This window comes from Ictidomys tridecemlineatus, chromosome 12 (genome assembly GCF_052094955.1).
Source record: "Ictidomys tridecemlineatus isolate mIctTri1 chromosome 12, mIctTri1.hap1, whole genome shotgun sequence".
NCBI lineage: Eukaryota > Metazoa > Chordata > Mammalia > Rodentia > Sciuridae > Ictidomys > Ictidomys tridecemlineatus.
Window position 1 is genome coordinate 86834313 of NC_135488.1, and position 23015 is coordinate 86857327.

Here is a 23015-nt window from a genome sequence, read left to right on the forward strand (position 1 = left end):
TAGTTCAGAGTGCTGTATACTTTAGAATATAGCTTATATATTCTATTTGAAGTTCTATATCCAGTGTGCCTACGATGTAAGTGATATTTCAACTGAACTGTCCAAATGCTGCTTAAAACTTACCTGTCACAGGAATAGCATGACATGTTTGTTTTGGAGCTCACCATTCAACACTGAGCATTCAAAGGTGGATTTAAGAAAATGTGCCAATTTCACTATTGAGTATATTCCACGGTTTCTATATTTCATGGATTTCCAACAAACTCTATGGCTCTATGCTCTATGTTAGAATTAAGATTAAAATCTAAAGAATTCTAGAGATTTTTCCAAATGTAAAAAAATCCATTCATTCAAAACATGAATGCCTTCTCCAGAAGTAATCATACAAAATAAAAAAATAGCATTAAAAGTTAATTACTGGGCTGGGGATGTGGCTCAAGCGGTAGCACGCTCGCCTGGCATGCGTGTGGCCCGGGTTCGATCCTCAGCACCACATACAAACAAAGATATTGTGTCCACCGAGAACTAAAAAATAAATATTAAAAATTCTCTCTCTCCCTCCAAACTGGAAAAAAAAATTCTCTCTCTCTCTCTCTCTCTCTCTCTCCTCTTTCTCTCTCCTCTCTCACTAAAAAAAAAAAAAAAAAAAAAAAAAGCTAATTACTATACTGATTATCTCCTACATGTCAGGCACTGTATTAAGTGGCTAGGACAGAATTTGACAGGTCTTGACTTTGAATAGTCAGAGACTGGTCTCGGTCCTGGTGAAACAGATATGAACAAGAAGGTCTTTTCCTATAAGGAGTTCACAGCTTGTGAGAAAAACAATTAAATCAGCAGTATACAATACGACTTCACCAAGAATACAAAGAGGTGCCAATTATATATAATTCTGTGGGAGACATCTTATCAAAATGTTATTGGGTATTATAGGTTTATCATCATTTGGTGGCTTTAGGAAGGTGCATACTGTGGTTCCTCCTTGCTCTAGTCCTGCCCAGGAACAGGCCCTGAAGATCTTTACCAGGCAGTCTAGGCTACATACTCCATCCTAGTAAATCATGAAGAACCCCATTCCCCCCAGTGGGTAAGACTGAGATAAAGCCCTGTCACCCCAGTCCTAGAATGTGGTGTCCTGGTTGAGGATGCCCTGGAACCCTACTCCCCTGGCAGCAGTCCTGCCAACCCAGCCCTGCCAACTTCCACCTGGAGGCTAGACCCTCTCCTGCAATATAAGAAACTAGCCAGTATTCCCAAAGCCCACAATATTGTTGTCACACTTGCCCAAGACGATAAGAATTAAGGAGAAAAATAAAGCAGGGAAGGAGAGAAACTTCAGGAAAAGGAGGGGAGTGTTATAATTTAAAACATGGGGACTGGGGAGTGCTTGCCTAGCATGCATGAAGCCCTGGGTTTGATCTCCAGCATCACAAAAACAAGCAAACAAACAACAATAATTTAAAAAACCATGGTGGGTCGGGAGGGCCTCAGTGACACTGGTAAGGCCCTGAGTGGGGGAGAGAAGTGATGTGGTCCTCTGAGGAAAGAACAGATGTGTCTGGTGACAGATGTGCTTAGTGAGTCTAAGGAGCTGTAAGGAGGCCTGAGTGCCTCTGGCTCAGCAAGGAAAGGGAGAGGATATGGGGAAGGGAAAGGGACTGTGCAATTTTGAAGGATCTTGAAGGAGTTTGTATCAATGTATATTTAAATTGAGTAGGAATTTAAGTAGTAACTGTAATAATAATTCATTGAGAAGATATACAAAGTATATCAAAGAATACAAAGTATCAGCACAATAGTAGAAGAGTCTCTAAAGTAGGAAAGGCCAGGATTTGAAGCCTGAAGGACCAAGGCTTAAACTTAAGCTCTACCACATACTGAATGGATCCCCAGGCAACTGACTTAACCTCACAGTGTCTTTGTCATAACATGAGATTATCATACATCCCACTGGGCTGTTGTGATGACCAAAGGAGACAATGTAAATAAAGGATAATAGCAGTTACACAGTAAATGCTTCCTTCCTCACTAGGAATAAGAAGCAAAACACACATTTTCTTTTAAACCCACAAACCTAACCTGCCTTTGGGCTTTCAAAGCTATGGTTTATCCAAATAACTCCACCACTAACAGTTTGATGGGTTTAGAATGCTGCTTGAGAAAAGCAAAACAAAACAAAAAAAATGTTTCATTGGGCAAGACATATTTCAGCTTAATTAAATTTAGAAACATATATTTACAGACAAATACCCTGGCACTTTCAAATAGTATTATGGAGTGCTTTTTTTCTCTGTCTTTAAACAACCCCAGAAAGAAGTCTCCTCCAAATCGGAGTAAAACACATCTGGCTATAGACAGTGAACTTCTGAAATGAGTTATCTTTAAAATAGAACACTGGCTATCTTTGGAGAACTGTAAATAAATGCAGACCCTTGCCAACTCATTGCAAAGGCTGTACCTCAAAAACTGTCTATCTGCACATGGAAATCTTATTATCTTAGAAATTCTTAAACTTCTGACTCAATCTGAAAACATTATAATAAACAAAGTATAACAAAAGAATCCTTTTGAAGGTTTAAAGGCAATCTCAAGGCTTAGATAAATAAGTGAAAGAATAATTTTTTACCTTGTATCCTTAACAGAGGTACTTCATATCAGTTCTGCTCAAATTTGAAGACAAATAATACATAATATTCCTAAGAGTGTGATTCTCAACATAAGTACCCAGGGTCTCCTATCTCCCTCTGTGTTCTCATCCTTGTAGCATTCCCCACCACAAATCCTGTCACCAGCCTTGCTGACTTCAATATCTAGGTGAAACTCTCATGATATTAACATCTAGCATCTTTTTTGAGAGTTCACCAAGTGCCAGGAACAACCTTGTAATGGTTAATTTGAATAGTCAACTTGATTAGATTAAGAGGCTTATGGGTGTGTGAGTAAGGGTGTGTCTAGGAATGATTGGCATTCAGGATAGCCAACTGAATGGTGACTCTCCCTAAGCGTGGGTAGCACCATCCAATAGGATGATGGCTTGGATAGAATACAATTGTTGGAAGAAGAAGGAAGCAGCAGCTGATGCAAGCTCCATTCTTCTTGAAAGGGGTCTTGATTGCTGCTGCGATTGACTCTTGCTTCTTCACTCTTCCAAATCGGACTCAGCCAGCGATTCTCCAGAAGCCTTAGGTCCTCAGACTAGGGTAGCACCATTGATCCCTCTTGTTCTGGGGCTTCAGCCCCTTGGATTGTGCAGCTATTCGTGGTCCATCTCTCTGGCCTGGAGACACCCACTGTGGACTATCTAGCTTTTGCTTTGGTAAACAAACCTAATAAGTCCCTTTTTAATAACCATACTTCCTGTTGATTCTGTTCCTCTAGAGAACCCTAATACAACCTGATTGTGCCAGGTCCCATCTGAATGTTCAAAAAATTTATTTAATCCTCCCCAAACAGTGTGAGGTGGACACTATTATTATCCTCATTTACTGATGGGGATGTAAGGCACAGGGCCTGTGAGGAGCTTGTTCAAGGTCACACGAGTGGCCAAGGAGTTGTGCACAGGCAGACTGGCTCTGAAGCCCCTGCCCAACCTCTGCCATTCCACCTCCACATCCTTGCTCTCTTTATTTCCATAACCTTTGCCATCCCTCCCTTTTTGCTCCCATCCCTGCGCCCCACCTGGTTACCCACAACCCCCACTGTGAACAGCTCCACTTCTGCAGTTTACATTCTGCTCCCTGATCACAGCCTCCTCCGGCCTCCCTCTCTCTTACTCACACCTCTGTTACTTCATAACCTCATTCATCTGATCTTTCTCTTTTATTACAGCTTCTCACTTCCTTCCTGGCTGCTCTTTCTTCTCTACCAACCTGGGATTCCATGTTTGATCACAAACAATTCTTGATTCAAGTCCTGTGATTAAATTGCATTCTATGCTTGTAACAAATCCACCCAACAAAACTTGATCTCCATTTGCCTTTAAATAATTCAGTGCAGAATGTGGGAAGACAGCCAAGTGCAGTGGTTCACATCTGTAATCCCAGTGGCTCATTGGCTGAGGCAGGAGAATCTCAACCTTAAAGGCAGCCTCAGCAAGGCTTAAGCCTTAGCGAGGCTCTAAGCAACTCAGCGACACTCTGTCTCTAAATAAAATATTAAAAAGAGCTGGGATGTGGCTTAGTGATTAAGCGTCCCCAGGTTTAATCCCTGGTAATAAACAAACAAAAAGAATGTGGGAGAAGAGGGAAGGTTACAAGGGATTCTATGACATGATATCATATTAGCCACAGTTAGTAACTGTTGAAACAGGATGAATGACTATGTGAGGAGTCATTATACTGTTTTACTTTCACTTGTTTTAAAATTCTCATAATACAATGTTGATTTCAAATCATCCCATCTTAAAAATGCCTCTCCTGACCTCTTGGTCCCTCCAGCTTTAAAGGATCTCCAGACTTAAATATTGCACCTACTCATCTCCCATTTTCCCTTCAACCTACTGCAATGTGCTTTCTTCCCTGAGCACTCCACATGTGACACGGAGATCACTCTCTCCTGGCTAAATGTCCCACTCCCTGGCCTTGGCGATGCTCACTCTCAGGGTCTTTCATTCATCCCCTTGTGTGCCATTAACTTTTAGAAACCCAAGTGTTCCCCTTTTAGCCCTGTGCTCTGCACACTCAGCCCATTTTTCCTGGCTGATTTCTCTCACTTTCATGGTTTCAGCTGCGACACACCAGTTCCTTCCCTTCAGTCCAGCCCTCTCCTCTGATGTAAACTGGTGTCCTGCTGCCTGCTGGGCTTCTTAGCTAATGTGTCTTTACAAGATCTAAATATTGACATGTTCCAACATACCCTTTCCATTGTCCTAAAACTGCTCCTCTTTCTGGCACCATCTTTCACCCAGCATCTTTATTTCATCTACTTACTAACCCCCAATTCAATCAAACTGAAGATTTTACCTCCCATCATTATTAAAATTCATCCTCTCCTCTTTCCTCATGACCCCTTCAGAGCACCCTCTTCTTCATGTCAACACTCCTCCTCTTCTTAGAATCCCCACTTTGCCTCCCACAAATCAGTCTTTCTGTCAGCAGAGTAATCTGTTAACAATAGGAATATGTCCACGACCCTATTAAAAATCCTGAAGGGTTCCACGGATCCTCTAGGAGGAAGAGACCAAAGCACTTCAGACGAAAGCAGCTCTCCACAACAGGGCCCCTCTGGCTTTTTTCCAAAGGACTTGTAGTGTAGGTGGCACTACTTCAAGAGTATATGCCTTTATGAATGTAATGCACTCCACTATTGTCATGTATGTAAGAAAAACAAAAGAGTGTATGCCTCATTCAAGCTGCCTCCTCGCCCGGGGGAACCTTCCCTGCCATGTCATTTGGTGTAACTAATTTCCACTCTTCCTTAAAGGCACATCTCTGAGAAGTTATTTCTCTGTGACCTTTATGGTACAATCCAATAACTGTGACTTTTCACATATTGTAAATATGTTTCCGTCCCTCTCTTTCCCATTAGATCATGAAGCTATCTGAGGAATGGGAAAGTGGCATATTCATTTTAATAACTTCTAGCCTATTGTGTTGTGTGTGGTAACTGCTCAACAATTGTTTTTTGTTTGTGATTTAAAGAAACAAATCTGCATATAGAACATATTTTTAAGCATTAAAATAAAAATCATGTAAGAGAATTTCCAGAATCAATTCAATCAAGTTCTTATTACCTAGCTGTGTATTTCTGTACTGAATAATAACAATATGACCACTTGAAAAACCTTCCTTCCCTCTAAGGTATTCAAATGCTGTTCTACAGTATCTCAAACTGTAGCCTGAATGTCAGCTTGGAGCAAGTCACTTAGAATAACTGAGGGAACTTTTTCCCTTTGAAGGTGAAAACAAAGTTGGGGGATGGAAGGGGGGAGTGGACAAGTCCTCATAGTGGCAGGAAGAAATCTCGTAAGCATTCTGTCTCTAAACCCTGATGGTTCTGTCACTGATAACACATCAACCTAAATTCATCCAAAATGCAACCGTGGAATGGGAAACAGAATTGCAGAAGTGTAACAGGAGCAGAAACAGACAATGCCATGCTGATAAACTGAAAGGAACCAAGCAAACAAACAAAACAAACGTGAGGAAAATAACAGACCCTTACTATGGAGTCCTACTAAACTCAGGGTGTGATAGAGAAATAAAAGGAAAGCTCATTATTATGAGTTGTAGTAAGAACGTGGCTTAAAGTGGCACTGTGTTCCTTGGAAAAAAAGTGTATTTGCACAATATAAGGGAGTTCCATGTCCCATCAGTAAATGAGAAAACATTTTTATAGAAATGTAATATTTTGGAAAAAACATAGTACATCTCTCGTTGGGCACAGTGGTGCATGCCTGTAATCCCAGTGGCTTGGAAGGCTGTGGCAGGAGGATCACCAGTTCAAATAAAGCTTCATTAAAAAGCAAGGTGCTGGGGCTGGGGATGTGGCTCAAGCGGTAGCGCGCCATGCCTGGCATGCGTGCGGCCCGGGTTCGATCCTCAGCACCACATACCAACAAAGATGTTGTGTCCACCGAGAACTAAAAAATAAATATTAAAAATTCTCTCTCTCTCTCTCTCTCTCTCTCTCTCTCTCTCCCCTCTCTCACTCTCTCTTTAAAAAAAAAAAAAAAAAAAAAAAAAAAAAGCAAGGTGCTAAGCAACCCAGTGAGACCCTGTCTCTAAATAAAATACAAAATAGGGCTGGGCATGTGGCTCAGTGGTTGAGTTTAATGTGCCTCTGAGTTTAATCCCTGGTACCAAACCCCACCCCAAAATAGTACATTTCTTTGTTAAATGCACTGGTGAATTATTTCTTTCACTACAGCTAGTCAGTCTATAAATATTTCTGAGTAGCACCCACCTACATTCCCACATTATTATGATAGTATAGCTCCTTAACCTCTAAATTTTTTCACCTCTTATATAATCATAGCACATAAGTGATGATTAATTTTGTGTGTGCAAATGTTTTATTGCATTTTCCCAAAAGCAACCAATAGGATTTCTTAAAATTTTATGATGATATTAAGTGATCTTGTCCTTTAGAATATTTACCCCATTCTGTAGTCTTCCATGTAGAGAATCACATTTCTATATTCTAGCAATTCACTGTGATTTCTAATAGACCAGTGGTATCAATGTATTGTGCATTTTGCCGGACCTTTTTAAAAAATTTATTATTATCATCATTTGGCAAGAGTGAAAGGAGTAGGATTTATATAAGTGAGAAGAAAAGAGAACTTCCACAAGGTGAATGGGGAACTGATAGCAAGTTTTCCACTTAAATAGTCTCGGGGCTGTATACCTTTTGGGTAGGGCAGTGATGAAAATTCATGCTAAAGAGACACTGGAAAAACGTTAAGGCTATTGGCTTGGTCCATAACCCTCCAATGAACTATCTCCTTTAGTCCCTGAGTTTGAACTTTCCTGTAATCTTCATTTGGGTCCAACCTCATGTCCATTTTCCTGCTGTTCCAGAGAAAAGGAGTTGTCTGGGATGTTTGCCAAACCATTTGTGAGACTTTAATAAACATAGTATACTTGCTGACGACCCCAGAGATCTGTTAGTGATTTATATACTGCAAGAAATTTTCAATTTGAATTTAACACATAGAACGATTTTTAATTTCATAGCAATTGATAGTCCTAAGAGCATAGCTAATTCGGAACTAACAAACTAGTATAAAAGGAAAAATAGTGCTTGTATCCAGTAAATGTCTGAAATATAATAATAATACTTAAAAGTCAATATTTATTAATTTTTTAAAATTAGAAAACAATTAAGCAAAAATATTATAATTACACAGAAATAACCAATATACCTTGGTATATTTCCCTCAATTTTCTTTTCTTTTTTTTTAAATCTTTTATTTTATTTATTTAAGTGGCGCTAAAGTTCAAACCCAGTGCCTCATGCATGTGAGGCAAGCGCTCTACCACTAAGCTACAATCCCAGCCCTCCCTCAGCCAATTTTCTATGAATACATAAAATAAAAATGAAATAAGAATATAATAATTGCACTCTACTTACCATCTAACAATATATCACAGTATATCTCTATAGCATTAAATATTCTTCTGCCACATACAAAAGGCTACACAGAAAAGCATTATGATTGTACAAACATTTCTTTAAGCTATTCTCTACCCTACATCTAAGATGATTCCTGTGTTTTCTTATTATAAACCATGCTGTGAAAGGAATCTTTCTGGAATAATAAAAGTGTTCTAAATCTTTAATGAGGTGACAGTAACTATCTTTCAAAATTCATCAAACACCATACTTGACATCTGTGCATTTCAGAGTAAGTATGTTTATTTACCTCATTAAAAAAATCTTTATACTTACTTAAATCTTTTGTAAGTTAAGATTATTTCCTAAGGATAAATTTCATAGGAAATTTATACTAATTTTAAACTGGGAAATTTATAAACTAATAAACTTATCCTTTCAAAGGACATGTTTTTAAAATATTTGATATTCATTCATTCATTTGTTCATCCAAAAATACATACTGAGTTAACAACTGGGCTCAAACATTGCCAAATTATTTTATAGAGTAATATAATATTCTCATTAGTAGATCTCTTAAAGTGTGCCAATATTGGGTTTCAAAAATTTTTAAAAATGTTTTTGGGCTGGGGATATAGCACAGTTGGTAGAGTGCTTGCCTTGCATGCACAAGGCCCTGGGTTCAATCCCCAGCAACACACACATACACACACACACACAAAAAAAAAAAAATAGAATAAGGCAGGTGTGGTGGTGCATGCCTGTAATCCCAGCGGCTTGGGAGGCTGAGGCAGGAGGATCACCAGTTCAAAGCCAGCTTCAGCAAAAAGCAAGGTGCTAAGCAACTCAGTGAGACCCTGTCTCTGAATAAAATATAAAATAGGGCTGGGGATATGGCTTAGTGGTCAAGTGTCCCTGAGTTCAATCCCCAGTACTACTACTACTACTACTACTACTTCTAATAATAATAATAATAATAATAATAATAATAATAATAATAAAGTCTTTCCTCCTCTCAATAGGTACATTTGAGAGGAAAAAACTTTAGGATTTTTTTCTTTTTGTTCTAAAACATGAATAACATAGATCTCATAATATCTTTAAAAAGTTTTTCTTCTCACCAAATTTAAAAATGATATCTATTGTTTTAATCTATGCTTTTAATAAATAATGATTGGTGAGAGTAAAGTATTTTTTTCTGATTGATATGATCAATAAGAGAGTTTGCATTTATTTGTCTCTACTATTTCAACTTCTCTCCCTTGGTCCTCCCTCACATCCCCCTCATCCTTCACCTACTGATCAGAAAAAAAATTGTTAAATATTTAGTATATTAACAAGCTTTCACACCTTTTAAATACCTTTTCAAAGTTTTTCATTTATCTTTTAGAAATTGTGCTTGTAGAATTTTTAATAGTGCATTTATATTTTTATGTATTGTAGTCAAATTTTCATTTGTCAGCTTTCTGGTTTTTGTTATGGGCATCAAGCTTCAAACACACTTCCCCACCCCAATACAATATAAACATTTGATACTCATATTCCCTGGCACCCACTTTTCCTGATTTGCGGGGCAAATCCACTTAGTAGCCTGAGACATTGCTGTGCACACGAGGTTCCTACCTTCGTGAGTAATCCCTTCATTGTTGGTTTGCCTTCAGGCTGCAGGAAAAGTGGGTTAGCAGCTTGGATCCGAAGAACATTCTGTAACACTTTAATCCATTCTTCCAATATGTTGGGAGAATCTGCAGTCAGATAGTATGTGTGTTTTTCAGTGGTCAACTAGAATGGGATGAGAAAGCAGTAGGAAAGACATCTATGAAGATTTAGGATTGTTATCATGTCCTTGTCCATTCTTCAAACATCATTTACTCTACATGGAAGCAAACATGCAAAACCTTGGATCCTAGGTTCTAAATAAATGACTCCACAATTATGTATAATACTTAACCACTTTTGAGAATTGTAAAAATTAAATTTTTGTTGAAATGTTTTCTTCACTTTGGTTTACTTTAGAAGTTTTCATAATATTAAATTTTGGGATCATGATTTTACATTTTTACCCATCCCATTTTTGTTTTTTTCCCTTAAATGTGCCACAGGTGCCTGGTTATTGAAATGAGGATCAGAATGACTGGAGATGTTGTTGTTAAATACAGAGAAATGAGGAAGTCACCTATAAATAAAACAAGAAGACCTTGCATGCAAGAAGAGAAATTTTTGAAAATGACATATGATCAGATATTATGAACTCACAATTTTCCAGTCTCAAATTAATCACACTGTAAATTTTCCAAATATTTCAGAAGCTTACAAATGATTCTTAACAGCCATACTCCAAGACAAAGCTTTCCCTAATTCTCCCTTCTAAATCTCTGAGTAGTTCTCAGTCCACTGGAAACATTGATAATGTACCTTTCTGGAAAATGTTGTCTTCCACCCTCCGAAGGAGCAAGATGAGAAAATAATGGTTATTGAAAGCATTTCAGAAATAGTGAATTTAAATTGCATATACCAGACTATCTCAAAAGCCTGTGTTTTAAATTGAACAGATTTAAGACAAGAATGGCCTTATGTGTAGGTAAAATGGGCAGCTAATACCTCTCTGGTGTGACTAGGAAGGACAGGCCCTCTGTTCACCAACCATTAAGTTGTTATAAACCGTATATGTGTTATAGCAAGTTCATGGAAGAACTGTCATTGTCTAATTCTATACTAAAATACAGATACTCCTGAATTTAATCATATTAAACATCTTCTTGGGAATTCATTTATCAGCTAACTCTTCCTAAAATAGCTTGACATATTAAGAGCTAAAAATACCTGGGACATTAGATATGAGGAAAGAAGAGTGTAAAGAAAGAAAAGGTAAAGAAAGTATAGTGGGAGTTACCCAACAGAAATTTAGCTTACATTACCACATTAACTAAAAAGTCTTACAGTGTTAACATACCTTTGAGGCATCAAACTCCAAAGTGAATAAGAAACAGTGAATAATCCAATCTCCTTTCCACTAGCTTGGATCATTGAGAATTGAATTTTGCATGATATATATACATTCTTTAAAACAGTTTAAAAAGTACCTGAACTGTTTGTTTGTTATCTCCTCTTAAAATACTGCAGGAAGCACTAAGTTCAATATGGCCCTGGGGTTTTCTAATTACATCACTCTGTATGAAAGGAAGAAAACCAAATGAACAAAGATGAATAGTAATAGTCATAATAAGAAATGCTTTGCATCATTAATCCCATTACCGGGAAGAAAAACAGTGAACATTTTAATTTATAGTTTGAGGAATTCAGTTCTGAACAGCAAGCATTTTCTACTCACTGGAGATTTGTAGTAAAGTAATTCTCCACCTTTGAGAACGAACCACCTCCGCTTCCAAGTCTTGACCTTACCGCTCATTTTTAGTAAATAGCCAGATTTTTCCAGTGGTTCCTAATTTTAAGAAATTTTTAAAAATTTTAAGTTTCCTTTTGGAAGCTCAAACTGATTCATTAATTTTTTAAAAGTCTTGATTTCAGAGCTTACATTTTTTCCATTATCACTGGACGTCGAGCAGGTTTTAGGGAGCTTCTGCTCAGGCTGTAGGCACTCTGTGTCTGCAGAGTAGGCATCTGGGGGAATGGCGTAGTCATTTTCAGAAGCCACAGAGGAGACAGACACTCCTGGAAGATCAAGGAAATACATCAAGTCAGCATTTAATACAGGGGTGGTCCAAACGCTGGTTGTGAGAGTTCCTGAATCATAAACCTCCTCATACTACATTTATTCTCATTCCTTTGGCCATTAAACACTTTTAAAGCTGAAAACAACTAAGGCATAGGGACCATCAAGCAAATTTCTAAGGAGGTCACAGGAATGCAAATAATATTTTGTTGTGATGACAACCTCAGCTAATTATAATGAATAAAATATGTGCAATAGTCCACTAACTTGGCTTTCCCCTCACCTCGCTTCATGGCTCGCGGGCTCCCAGGCCCACTCCGGTTTCGCGAGTCTGACTCTGATGTCTGCGAGCTGGATCTGGAGCCGTCCTCTTCCTCGGAACCAGAGGAATCGTCCAGGAAAGGGCTGCTACTTATTTGGGTCGCCTTCTAAAGAAAAGCAGAACAGCCTCCCTGTATCCATCTCTAAAGTTATTATTATTATTTTTTTTAGACAAAGAATGTTTTATAGGAAGAAGTCATGGAATATGGGTTTTTATTTTTTGAAGGATTACAAGAACATATTTTGCCAGTATGAAAGTCATGTTGTCCAACCTCAAATTCTAATTATCAAGGCATTTGTCAATTATAGAAAACTTCTGAAAACATAAGGTTATCAATATCTGACAGTCCTCATTTTTAATTAGATACTTTTGGCAAGGAAGGGACTCTGGCACTGATTAAAAAAAAAGATCTTTCTAAATTAGGAGTTCCTACTACATCATTAATAATATGTTCCCTTTAAACAATTAACAGCCTGGTTTTTTTTTTTTTTTGGTGTGTGTGTGTGTTTGTGTGTGTGTGCGTGTGTGTATCACATGAAATTGGATGAAGACCTCTAATGCTCTGAGAATAAATATCTTCTCCAGACTTTTCCTTTTCTTCTTCTTTTTTAATGATAAATTAATGTGAACTTCTAAGACCTTTCTACAAAGGGGGAATCTGTGTAGAATGGAATGGAATCTGGAACTTGAACAATTTTCCCAGTGCACCATGAAGAGAACCATGTGTTTAACCATAACAAGGTTGAGTTACCCCTTTCAAAGTTGTATACACTGGGGTTGTCATATTCTTGTATATCAGAGATGTATAAAGTCCTGATGTGGTATAGGATAGCATGGTGGCAGAATCTGAAACAAAAAAACAATGTCATTTTCTTTTTTAAACAAAAACTTCTAACAAGCACATTGACCTATTTGTTATGAATGTGGATTAGCATCATTTCTAATTAAAGAGAAATTGGATTAACACATGTGATTATTAATTATGTAGTCTGTTACGAATCATGGCATTTACAGTTTTATAGACACCCCTTTTTTACATGGCTCATTATTTCCTCGTGTATGCTAGTTCCCCAGGGAGACTATAAGTTCTTTGAGAGCAAGAATCATGGCTTTCATTTCTTCAGCATCTCCATGCGTGCTTGGCTCAGGCTGCACAGAACTAGGTAAGACAACCACTGACTGGCAGACTCAATGGAAGGACCTATGAAGATGTTCTCTAACTATTCACAACCCTGTTATTGACCTGGTATAAAAGCATCATCATTCTTAAGCCTTTATCAGGTGAATCTAATGTTGAAAGGTTAGAATGTGATTTCTTGGTAAGAACAGAAGATAGTTGAAATGAAACAGAATATCAGTGTTTACCTCTAAGACATGGATAAGTGGTAGAACTGGGAGGACTGATAGAAGAAACTACAGGAAATTTTCTCTTTTTATTCCAGATGGTTCTATGTCATTTGGTTTCATTCATTCATTTATAATGGGCATGCATTAATTCTATGATAATTTTAGGAAGGAAGGGAAAGAGAAAGGGAGGAAGGAAAGAAAAGACACAGAGACCAACATTTTTACAACTTTGATTCTGAATGGCTGAAATGCCAGTTTCTCCACTTCAGTCTCTGAAGTATTTCTACATCAGAGGTACTTTCCACATCAGATTTGAATGTTTTGGGATTTCTATATTGTAAGATAAACTTTAATTTTAAAACATAAGTCAGCAACCTTTGAAATCATCTTCTCAAAGTTTATATAATTTGATTTATTTTTAGATAATGTTAGACATTTGGGAAGTTGTTGGCTATGAAATAGCAATACAAAATCACAAACTTTAAAAAGAACTTTTTTATTGTGGTAAAAAAGCACATCAAATAAAATTTACCATCTTAATCATTTTTAATATTTATTTTTTAGTTGTAGTTGGACACAATACCTTGAGTTTATTTATTCATTATTTATGTGGTACTGAGGATTGAACCCAGAGCTTCGCACATGCTAGGCGAACTCGAGCCACAATGTCAGCCCCCCATCTTAACCATTTTTAAGTGTACTATAGTGTGAAGTATATTCACATTGTTGTAAAACAGACCTCTAGAACCTCTTCATCTTACAAATCTGAAATTCTAAAACCATTAAACTACAAACCTACTTTCCCCACCCCTCCTAGCCCTTGGTAACCACCATTCCACACTGGCTAACTCCCTAGAGTGAAATCTTACAGTATCCACCTTTCTGCACCTGTCTCATGTGTTTGTATTGTGCTATAAATCACTTAGCATGACATCCTCAAGGCTCACCCATGTTATAGCATGCAAAAGCACTTACTTTTATTAACATTTTCCATATTGAACGCCTCAGACATTCGAATGCCTGATTTGGCTACAGCATAAATTCTGCTTTCCTAATGTAAAAAAAAGAGATTTGAATAGGATGTTTAAAAAGAAGAAATGATTACTTTCAATATATAAGTTTTTCATTGGTTGTTAAAATTCACTAGAAGACAGAATTATTATAGAACTTAGTACCAATAAAACAGGCCACAGTGAATAGTAATGTAGATATTTGTTTCCATCTCTTTGTTACTCCATTATTAATTCCCAAATCTTTGCTTGACATTTTAAATTCTTTTGAAGATACAGGGAGCAAGTAAGAGAAGTTTATTCATCATTATAGGTAAACACCATCTCTATAGTCTACCATTTTAGAAAATGGGTAAATTTTTAAAAGGAAAAATCTTGAATGGCCATAATATGAAACAGAAACTATTCACAATCATTGACTACACATAAACACATTCTTTGATATTCTATCATTCTGGAACATGGTGAAAGAAAGAAAAAAACTTGAAGTCAGAAAGTATAGCTAGAGTAGGATTAAATGCCATCATCTTCTTACTTCAACATACATTTCAATCGAGTAGAAAAATACCTGAGGTCAAGTAATGAGAATTGCAATGGAATTTATAACATTACCTTGTTCTAAAAGTTGGTTATTTTGTTTTCTCCTCTTCTCTAAGAGAGATCTCTAGACTTGCTACCAAAAAGGTTATTAGCCCTGCTCCTGTGAGAAAAAAGACCCCAGGTGGCTGCTAATGCATGGATCACCACGTTCTGAATTTTGTAATGCATCTAATTTGGACCCATTTGGCTGGGCCACGGTCTAGCAGGCAACCAATTCCTCCTGCAAGTGGCTCAAGAGGAAACTGGCATAAGATCGCTGATCTTTAGGAGCACTTTAGATTGAAGAGCAGCTGACTTAACGAATCTAAACCAGTTACGGAGACTAACAGCAAAACAGGCAGGTCAGAAAGACAAATAAGGCACTAAACAGGAGACAGGAGGCAGTAAGAGGCCACAGGAGAGTGGGAGAGAGTAGGTAAGCAGGAAGAAAAGTGGAAAGAGAATCACTGCGGATGAGAGGACAGGCTGAGCCACTGTAGAGAGGGCAAACGGCTGGCACTTCCTTTTAGGGCGTTGACTATCAGAGGGGCTGCTGAATCACAGGTTGTCCTACCAGAGTGACCACTGCATTTTGAATGATATTCAATTCACTAGGGATAGGGATTGCCTTAAAATGAACTCTTACACAGACAACTAGAACACATCTTTTCCTTGAAGCCTGAAAATACCTGAGAAACAGAAATTAAATCTCAAACTTAGCCAGTCTGTTGAAAGACTTTTGAAAGGCAATGCTATTCTCCCCATCCCGCCCCCCCCCCAGGACCGAGTGAATAGCTTCAAAGAGGAGGGGATGGGAGAAGGGCAAAAATGTAGTAAAATGGTTTGCCAAATAAAACAAACTTGAAAGACTAACCTAAATGCCTAAAATCTCCGTGGCAAAATTTCAATTTCTGACTACCTAAAGGGCGACATAACTGGCATTCCAGAGATGTCATGCTGTTAACGTCTACTCTTTGTGTGCCACCTAGAATTTAGTAATATACTACAGAATGTTTCACGTGATACCCAAATAAAATGTTCTCTTAGAAGCAAATAAAAGCAGATACATCTCAAGGTGTGGATTTTACTGAGAAAACATGGCTATCCTAATTTGCACATAACTGGGGTGGTTACTAAATTATAAAAGAACATGGCTCCATAAACCAAAAGATCTGATAACCCAGATGTTTCTCTGAAGGCAAAAGGTTAAATTTGCCAATATGTAAGGGACAACTTAAATCTATAAAATAGACCAATTCACTTTGTTTCAAATATAGGAAGAATTTTTTTTTCATCTAGCAATACAGATGAAATTCCTAAGAAGTAGCTCACAATTGACAGGTAAGTTACTGTAGTAATGGTCAATGCCTTAATAGAAGAGGATTCAATCCATTCTAGATATGTAGGGAGACACTTTGGTTAAAGCAATGGATTTAAAAGCTCATGGGGAGTAAAATGAAACTTTTCTTGAGCCAGTCAAGTAAATGATTATGTTAAAAAAAACTGTTGTCCAATTGAAGTTCAATGTCCTGGTTCAGAATCTACCCAAAAGAATTACACTTAAAGGGAACCCCTTCTTCCCTATCCCCTGATTTTTTTCTTTTATATGAAAGGACTTCTAGTAATTAAATACCTTGATGTCTCTCTACCCGTTCACCTTCTCCTTAGCATGCACAGCCGGCAGCTTTCTCCTGAGAAGTAGCTCCCACAGGAACCAAACCCCTGCACTATTTCTCCAGATCATCTATTCTTAGCAGGGGCACCAACTCACTGGAGGAAACCTGAAACAGTCCAGAGCTGCCTGGGCCTGGGTGAATAAGTCTAGTAAATTCCAAAGTCCAGCACTGAAAAGTTTATTTGCCCACCAATTTTCTAAAACTAATTTATCAGTAAATATGGTCATATTTTGATTTCTATCTGCTTCTTTCTCATTTGGTTCGGAACATAAGTGAGGAAAGAAAAGGGGAAATTGAAGCTGGGTGTAGTGGGACGTGCCTGTAATTCCAGCTACTTGGGAAGCTGAGGTAGAAGGATCAAAAGTTCAAAGTCATCTTCAGCAATTTAGTGAGGTTTTAGGTTAAGTACTTAATGAGCCCCTGTCTCAAAAATAAATAAAATAAAATAAAATAAACAAAAAGAGAGAAAGAAGGAGAAATTGTATTTTGAAAACCAAAAATTCCCAGAGCAAAGTTGGGTTTGAAAAGATTCAGAAAGTAAAACGTGAATATGTGCGTTGAGGGGGGGGGGGAACAGTATGTATAGGATGCACACGGGAATATAATTACCCAAGATGGAAACCGGTGCAGGGGAGGAGTGGGAGGTTTGCCACCCGCAGCCTTCTTTGCTGAGTCACAGGTTTCTTGCTCATCTGGATGTGTAGATTCCATGGAGTCAGAGCAGAACAATCCATCCTCACAACTCGTGTCCATATTCTCTAAAATTTCTGGGCTGTCACCATCAACCAGATCCAGATCGGTTTCCTGAGGTCTCAGGGGTCGTATCATGCTTATAGCATTTCTGTTCGTACCAAACGTCCTGTCGGAACTTAACTGTGGTTGGCTTAGGTGCCTTTTGGTGAGTGCTACACTTATGCTGAAGACATTAGGAATCCTTAACCTTGAGGGTGATAAATGTGATGAACACACTAACTGTGTTCCTTTTCCAGTGAGTGTGTTAGAATGCTTTGGCGTTAAAGAGGGGGTCAAAATAGGGCTTGGGGTGTTGGTCTCACTTGATGAGGATGAATAATCCAATCGCTGGGATTGAAATTTTTTGTTCAGTTCCTCACTGTCGTGCTCCTTTTTACTTGATTCAGAATTTCCCTTTCCAAGGAGATTATTGTGAGCTTTCCATTGGGCCTCCTGTTGCCAAGAATACAGCTTCTTGTGTTCTGGTCTCTTTACACCAAAAGTTTCTTCTTCAAATACAGAGCTGCTGTCATCAGATGCTGTCAAGTACGCTTCGCTCCCTATCCTGCCACATGGGACACCTTCCTCTGAGGTGTGACTGGAAAGTCTGGTCATGCTCCTGGACTTGGATGTTTCTTTGTTCTCATCTTCCTCATCAGAACTCCAGTCACTTCCGGGAGCCTCAGAATTCTTGCATACGTTATCATCCATTGCAAAACTTACTCTTGTTTTCCTATTCTGTTCTGAGACACAAGGGGTTTTATGCAAGGTTCTCTGGCCTCTCTCATTTTCTTGAACTGGGTTATCAACAGACTTCTCCAGAATTTCCATTTCTAGAAAAGTATACAACATATTGGTACGCTGCCTTTAATAATAAAAACTTCCCATACATGTAGCTTTATGTAACTAGGCTCTGAAGACTAGTAATTTCATATCATGTGAATAAGGTTAATTTAAATTACCATTTATCTTTTTTTAAAATAAAAGTTTGAAACCCTAGCTTAATATAAAACATAAAGCCCAGAGGCAGATACGATGGCACATGTGTATAATCCCAGCTACTTGAGACGCTAAAGCAGGAGGATCTCAATTTAAAGCCAGTCTGGGCAATTTTGAGAGAGGCTATCTCAAAATAAAATATAAAGGACTGGGGATGCAGCTCAGAGGCAGGGCACTTGCCTAGCATGTACAAAGCCCTGGGTTTAATCCCCAGTACTAAAAACGAACAAAAACAGAGTCTTACAACTCAATATAATTGTATTAAGATTAAATTGGTCTCTACAAAGAATATATTGGGAAACAAACTTGACAGACATAATAAAAAAAAGCAAAATGTAATATAGAGCAATTTTGACTACAAAAATAGTCACCCCCCCCCCAAAAAAAAACAATGAATACCATGATTTCCATTTTAGAAGCAAAAAAAGATGACCCTCTTTCCACTAAATTTCAAAATTATCGTAAAGTAAATCAAGACATAGTAAACACAAAACTATAAGAAATAAACTTGGTGCCCAAACTTCAGTAATGAAATATGTAATATCATGAGGAAAACATATACAGAAAAAGTTTGAAAAAAAAAAGTTTGCTTTACTTTGTTTAATCATAACTACAAAATATGTTTTTATAATAATATTCATTGAACATGTCTTTAGATATAGCTTATTTTTATTTATAACTTAATAAAATACACCACAATCTTCATGGACAGTGAATTAAAACTTTAGACTGAAAAGCAGAAAAGGAGCTTTGAAAACATACATATGATCTTCACAGTCAGAGAACCAGAGGCTGAACAAACACACCCTGCAAGTTTGCATCAGGCAGTTTGTGGGCCAGAGTTCCGGTACTGACAATCTTGGCTGTGCTCAACTGCTAGACAGTGGGAAGGAGATGGAAATGGCTTCTTGAGAAAGCAAAGCAAATTCAAGGAGGGAGAGACAATAAGTAGCTCAGTGGCCTTCTGATTGGAAAAATATGTTGTTTTCAAAATGTCATAACCCAGCAGAGGGACAGCTTGTGGACTGAAAGGAGATCAAACCTGGCTAAAATATTTGGAAAAAGCCAACAAAAATGATTGCACTGGGAGAGTCAAAGCCAGCAGCTGCACAACAAAGCAAAATTAAGAGAGGCTGTAAAACACCGGGAGGAGTAGAAACCTGCACACAGGACACTGGGTTTAAACATGTAGGCAGATATTTTCCTCTTTGAAGCAACAAATGGAAAATCAAAGCAGTCACTAAATTATTTCCTAGTGTTTGTTTCTTTATAAGTTTGCTAGGCCAGAATTAATTTCATGTTTAATATTAGGTAATTTTCAATATTTTCAATAAATAATGAATAAAAATATTCTAATCTGAAAACTCAGCTAAACCAAGTACCTTGAGGGGAATATTGTAAACTTTAAAATTTAAGTATTACTTCTGTCTGCTGCAAGGAAAAATGTTAAGATGAGAAAAATCAGTTTTTCTTGTGTACCCTGGCTAAAACCCTCAGAAGACAAAATAACCAGATATACAAAGTTCAATGCTATATTGCTCATTAGAAATATTCTTATAAAGCATCAAAGTTGTCAAAAAAATTAAGCTGTATTTGAATTAACCATAGTAAATGATTTTTCCTTCTTAAAAAATGCAAAAGTAACTTGCTGTGGGGTCCATAAATACCTTCTGTCTTTTTTCCTTCTGTGGACTCAGATTCTTTAGAAGATATCTTGCTCATTTCCTCAGATTTCACTACTTGAGGAGGACTCTTTGCTCGGGATAAAAAGCACCCAAACTTCAAATTGCTCAGGCGCTGCCCTTCCGAAAGTTTTGGTGTGGAAACCATGGATGACTTCTTACCTTGAACTTCTAAAAGGTCATTAATCAAAATTAAGATCTGAATTGTTTATGACAATTTGTTAAACATAGAAAAAAAGCATATAAAAACTTTAAGACAAATTACTCTTTACATCAGGAAAAAAGTCTCAAGTTTATCATAATTTAGGCACAGTAACACAGGAGTCCCATTGTTAAGCATCATGGGTCTGTTTTTTATATTTTGAATATCCAAAATATTTTCTTGACTCCAGAGAGAAAACAAATCCCTTTAAGAGAAGTTGTCAAATAAAAACAAGAAACACAAACTAAAATCTGATTATAAATAACTAGAGCATTACAGTTTCTTAAAAAGTCAAGTATTGTTAAATACTCGTTAATATTGGTTAAAAATTGTGTGATAATGCCATTGTCTGAGGTACTGATTGCCAAAACAACCAAAGGAAATATAGATTACCATTGGTACAAATATCACTTGATCCCTGTAATGATTTTTGCTTATTTTAGTTTTCAATAATGAGAAGGCAGCAGATGGAGGGGTTTGCTCCATGGTGACCACAATATAAAGAACCTTAATCACTTTGTTAGGGGAAAAAAAGGGGCAATAAAATTTAGAAAGTTTGTACAGTGATTCACCTAATCATGGATTTAATTCATCTCTAGGACCTTTAACTCTCCTGCTTGTAAGATTAAAATCATGGAGATCCTAGAGAGAAGAGTTTCCAAAAATGAAATTCTTCACTCTGGACAAAGGGATAAGCTAAGTAGCAACTGATAGATAATTAAGCAGTGGATAAGAAAGATATCTTTATATATTATGTTCTTTTAGATGTATCTTTTAATGTTTTTGTGTTGATCATCTCTCACAGAACTAATTCGCAATAAGATTGTAATGGTTGCATACATTTGATCCTCTGCATCCGTGGATTTCATATCTGTGGACTCAATTTACTGTAGATTAAAAAATATTCTGAACAAAGACTGCCTCTATAGTGAACATGTATAGATGTTTTTCTTATTATTCCTTAAATGATACAGTATAACTAATATTTACAAACATTTATATTGTATTAGGTATTATAAGCAATCCAGAAATGATTAAAATTATAGAAGGAGGTTCATAGACTATATGTAAATACTGTGCCATTTTAAATAAGGAACTTGAGCATTCTCAGATTCCAGTATGTACAGGGATCCTGGGATCAATCCCTTATGGATACCGAGGGACAAATGTACATGCATATATATTTTTTTAAATTCCATCTTATATTCAGGATATAATACATCTTTTCTCCACTCCAAGCCTAGTTTCCAATGATCAGTATCTCTTAGTCTATAAAATCTAAGAGGCTGCAATGAAGACAAAAAAATTGCAAGTCAAGAATATCAGAGCCAGGTGCGATGGCACAAGCCTGTAATCCCAGTGACTTGGGAGGCTGAGATAGGAGGATCAGAAGTTCAAAGTCAGCCTTAGCAGCTCAGTGAGGCCCTGTGTCTAAAGAAAATATAAAAAAAGGGGCTGGGGATATGGCTCAGTGGTTAAGGATCCCTGTGTTCAATCCCTGGTATTAAAAAATAAAAATAAAAATCGGAAAAAATAACAATTTTTAGTGGGCCTAGTATGTTCAATCTATTTCAATAAGGGTAAAAGTCACACAAATCTGAAACTTTAATTCTAAATATGGAACTCCAGATCAGCCATGGAGGCACTTTTTTTTGTCATACAAGTAGAGAAAATGATACCAAGTAAGTATTAATATGCAATAACAAAATGCCCTGTAGTCAATAAGTCTATATATTCCTACATGAAATCAGAAGGCACTATTATAATTGCAATTTTACTAATGTAAGAAAATGTTCTGGAGATACAACAGTTATTAAGTAGTAAGGCATTAAAGCTCTCTTCAAAGCCCATATTCTTCCTACCATACCAATATTTTCCCAGTGCATTTTGTGAGACCCAGAGGATGCAAAAAGAGGCATGGAAAAGGCCAAGTTTTCAGAATTCTGGACCATCACCCAACACTGCTTTTACCTTTTTTTACCTGCTCAAATTCTACATAATTTTCCTCCTTTTAAGGACTCCATTGCTAAAAGAAGTTTTAAAACCTCTATACTAGGTCATGTAGTATAAGCATAAATTATACTACACCTTGCTGGATTCACCTCTTTTTCAACCTGATGGGCAATTGAGTGGCTTTCACCAGAATAGTGAACTAAGGAAATCTCAATTAATGACAGTTACACTACTCAACCTTAGGTTTTGAAGTTAAAAGCAAGTAACCCCATGTATTGGAAAATCCAAAAAATTTATACACATCATCAAATTCTGCTCAAAACACTCAGGTTGTAAGAATTTCAATCACTGTTGAAAATTAGGATACAAAGCAAAATTGAAAATAACAACTGATTTTTAAAGCAAATATACCTGAAATGAAATGTTCAAATTAGTTTATACTTTTCAGGTTGTTCACTAATGTATAGCTGTGCTGTTCAATACGGTGATTTAAATCAATTCAAATTAAGTAAAATTTAAAATTCAGTTCATCAGTCACAAGAGTCATACTTCATGACTAATGAAAGTTCTTTACTCTCAAATAGTTATATGTGGTTCGTGGTCATCATATTGGACAGCACAAGTAAAGAATATTTCTTTAATCACAGAAAGTTCTATTAAAAAGTGCTGATTTATAGCTCAAAGACGAAATATGTGGTCTAACCATGTTACCAATTTTTACATTATGAAAAGTTACTTTTTTATTCATTTTTTAGTTTTAAGTGGACACAATATCTTTATTTTAC

The 23015-nt window shown here is 37.0% G+C and overlaps 1 protein-coding gene across 5 annotated transcripts in view; it reads right to left on the reverse strand.

Annotated features, from left to right (window-relative positions):
- Nucleotides 1-23015, reverse strand: part of Plekhh2 (pleckstrin homology, MyTH4 and FERM domain containing H2) — a 107254-nt gene that overhangs the window by 39007 nt on the left and 45232 nt on the right. For all 5 annotated transcript variants that reach the window (XR_013429009.1, XM_078029287.1, XM_021725863.3 and 2 more), the window contains 9 exons: nt 20061-20246; nt 17272-18227; nt 14373-14448; nt 12802-12896; nt 12012-12156; nt 11591-11727; nt 11387-11497; nt 11139-11225; nt 9679-9837 (listed from right to left, as the gene is read on the reverse strand). Coding sequence is in view for 4 of the 5 variants with exons in the window: in XM_078029287.1 (XP_077885413.1) it covers nt 9679-9837; nt 11139-11225; nt 11387-11497; nt 11591-11727; nt 12012-12156; nt 12802-12896; nt 14373-14448; nt 17272-18227; nt 20061-20246 (1952 nt within the window). In the remaining variant the exon portion in view is untranslated. The remainder of the gene's footprint in view (nt 1-9678; nt 9838-11138; nt 11226-11386; nt 11498-11590; nt 11728-12011; nt 12157-12801; nt 12897-14372; nt 14449-17271; nt 18228-20060; nt 20247-23015) is intronic.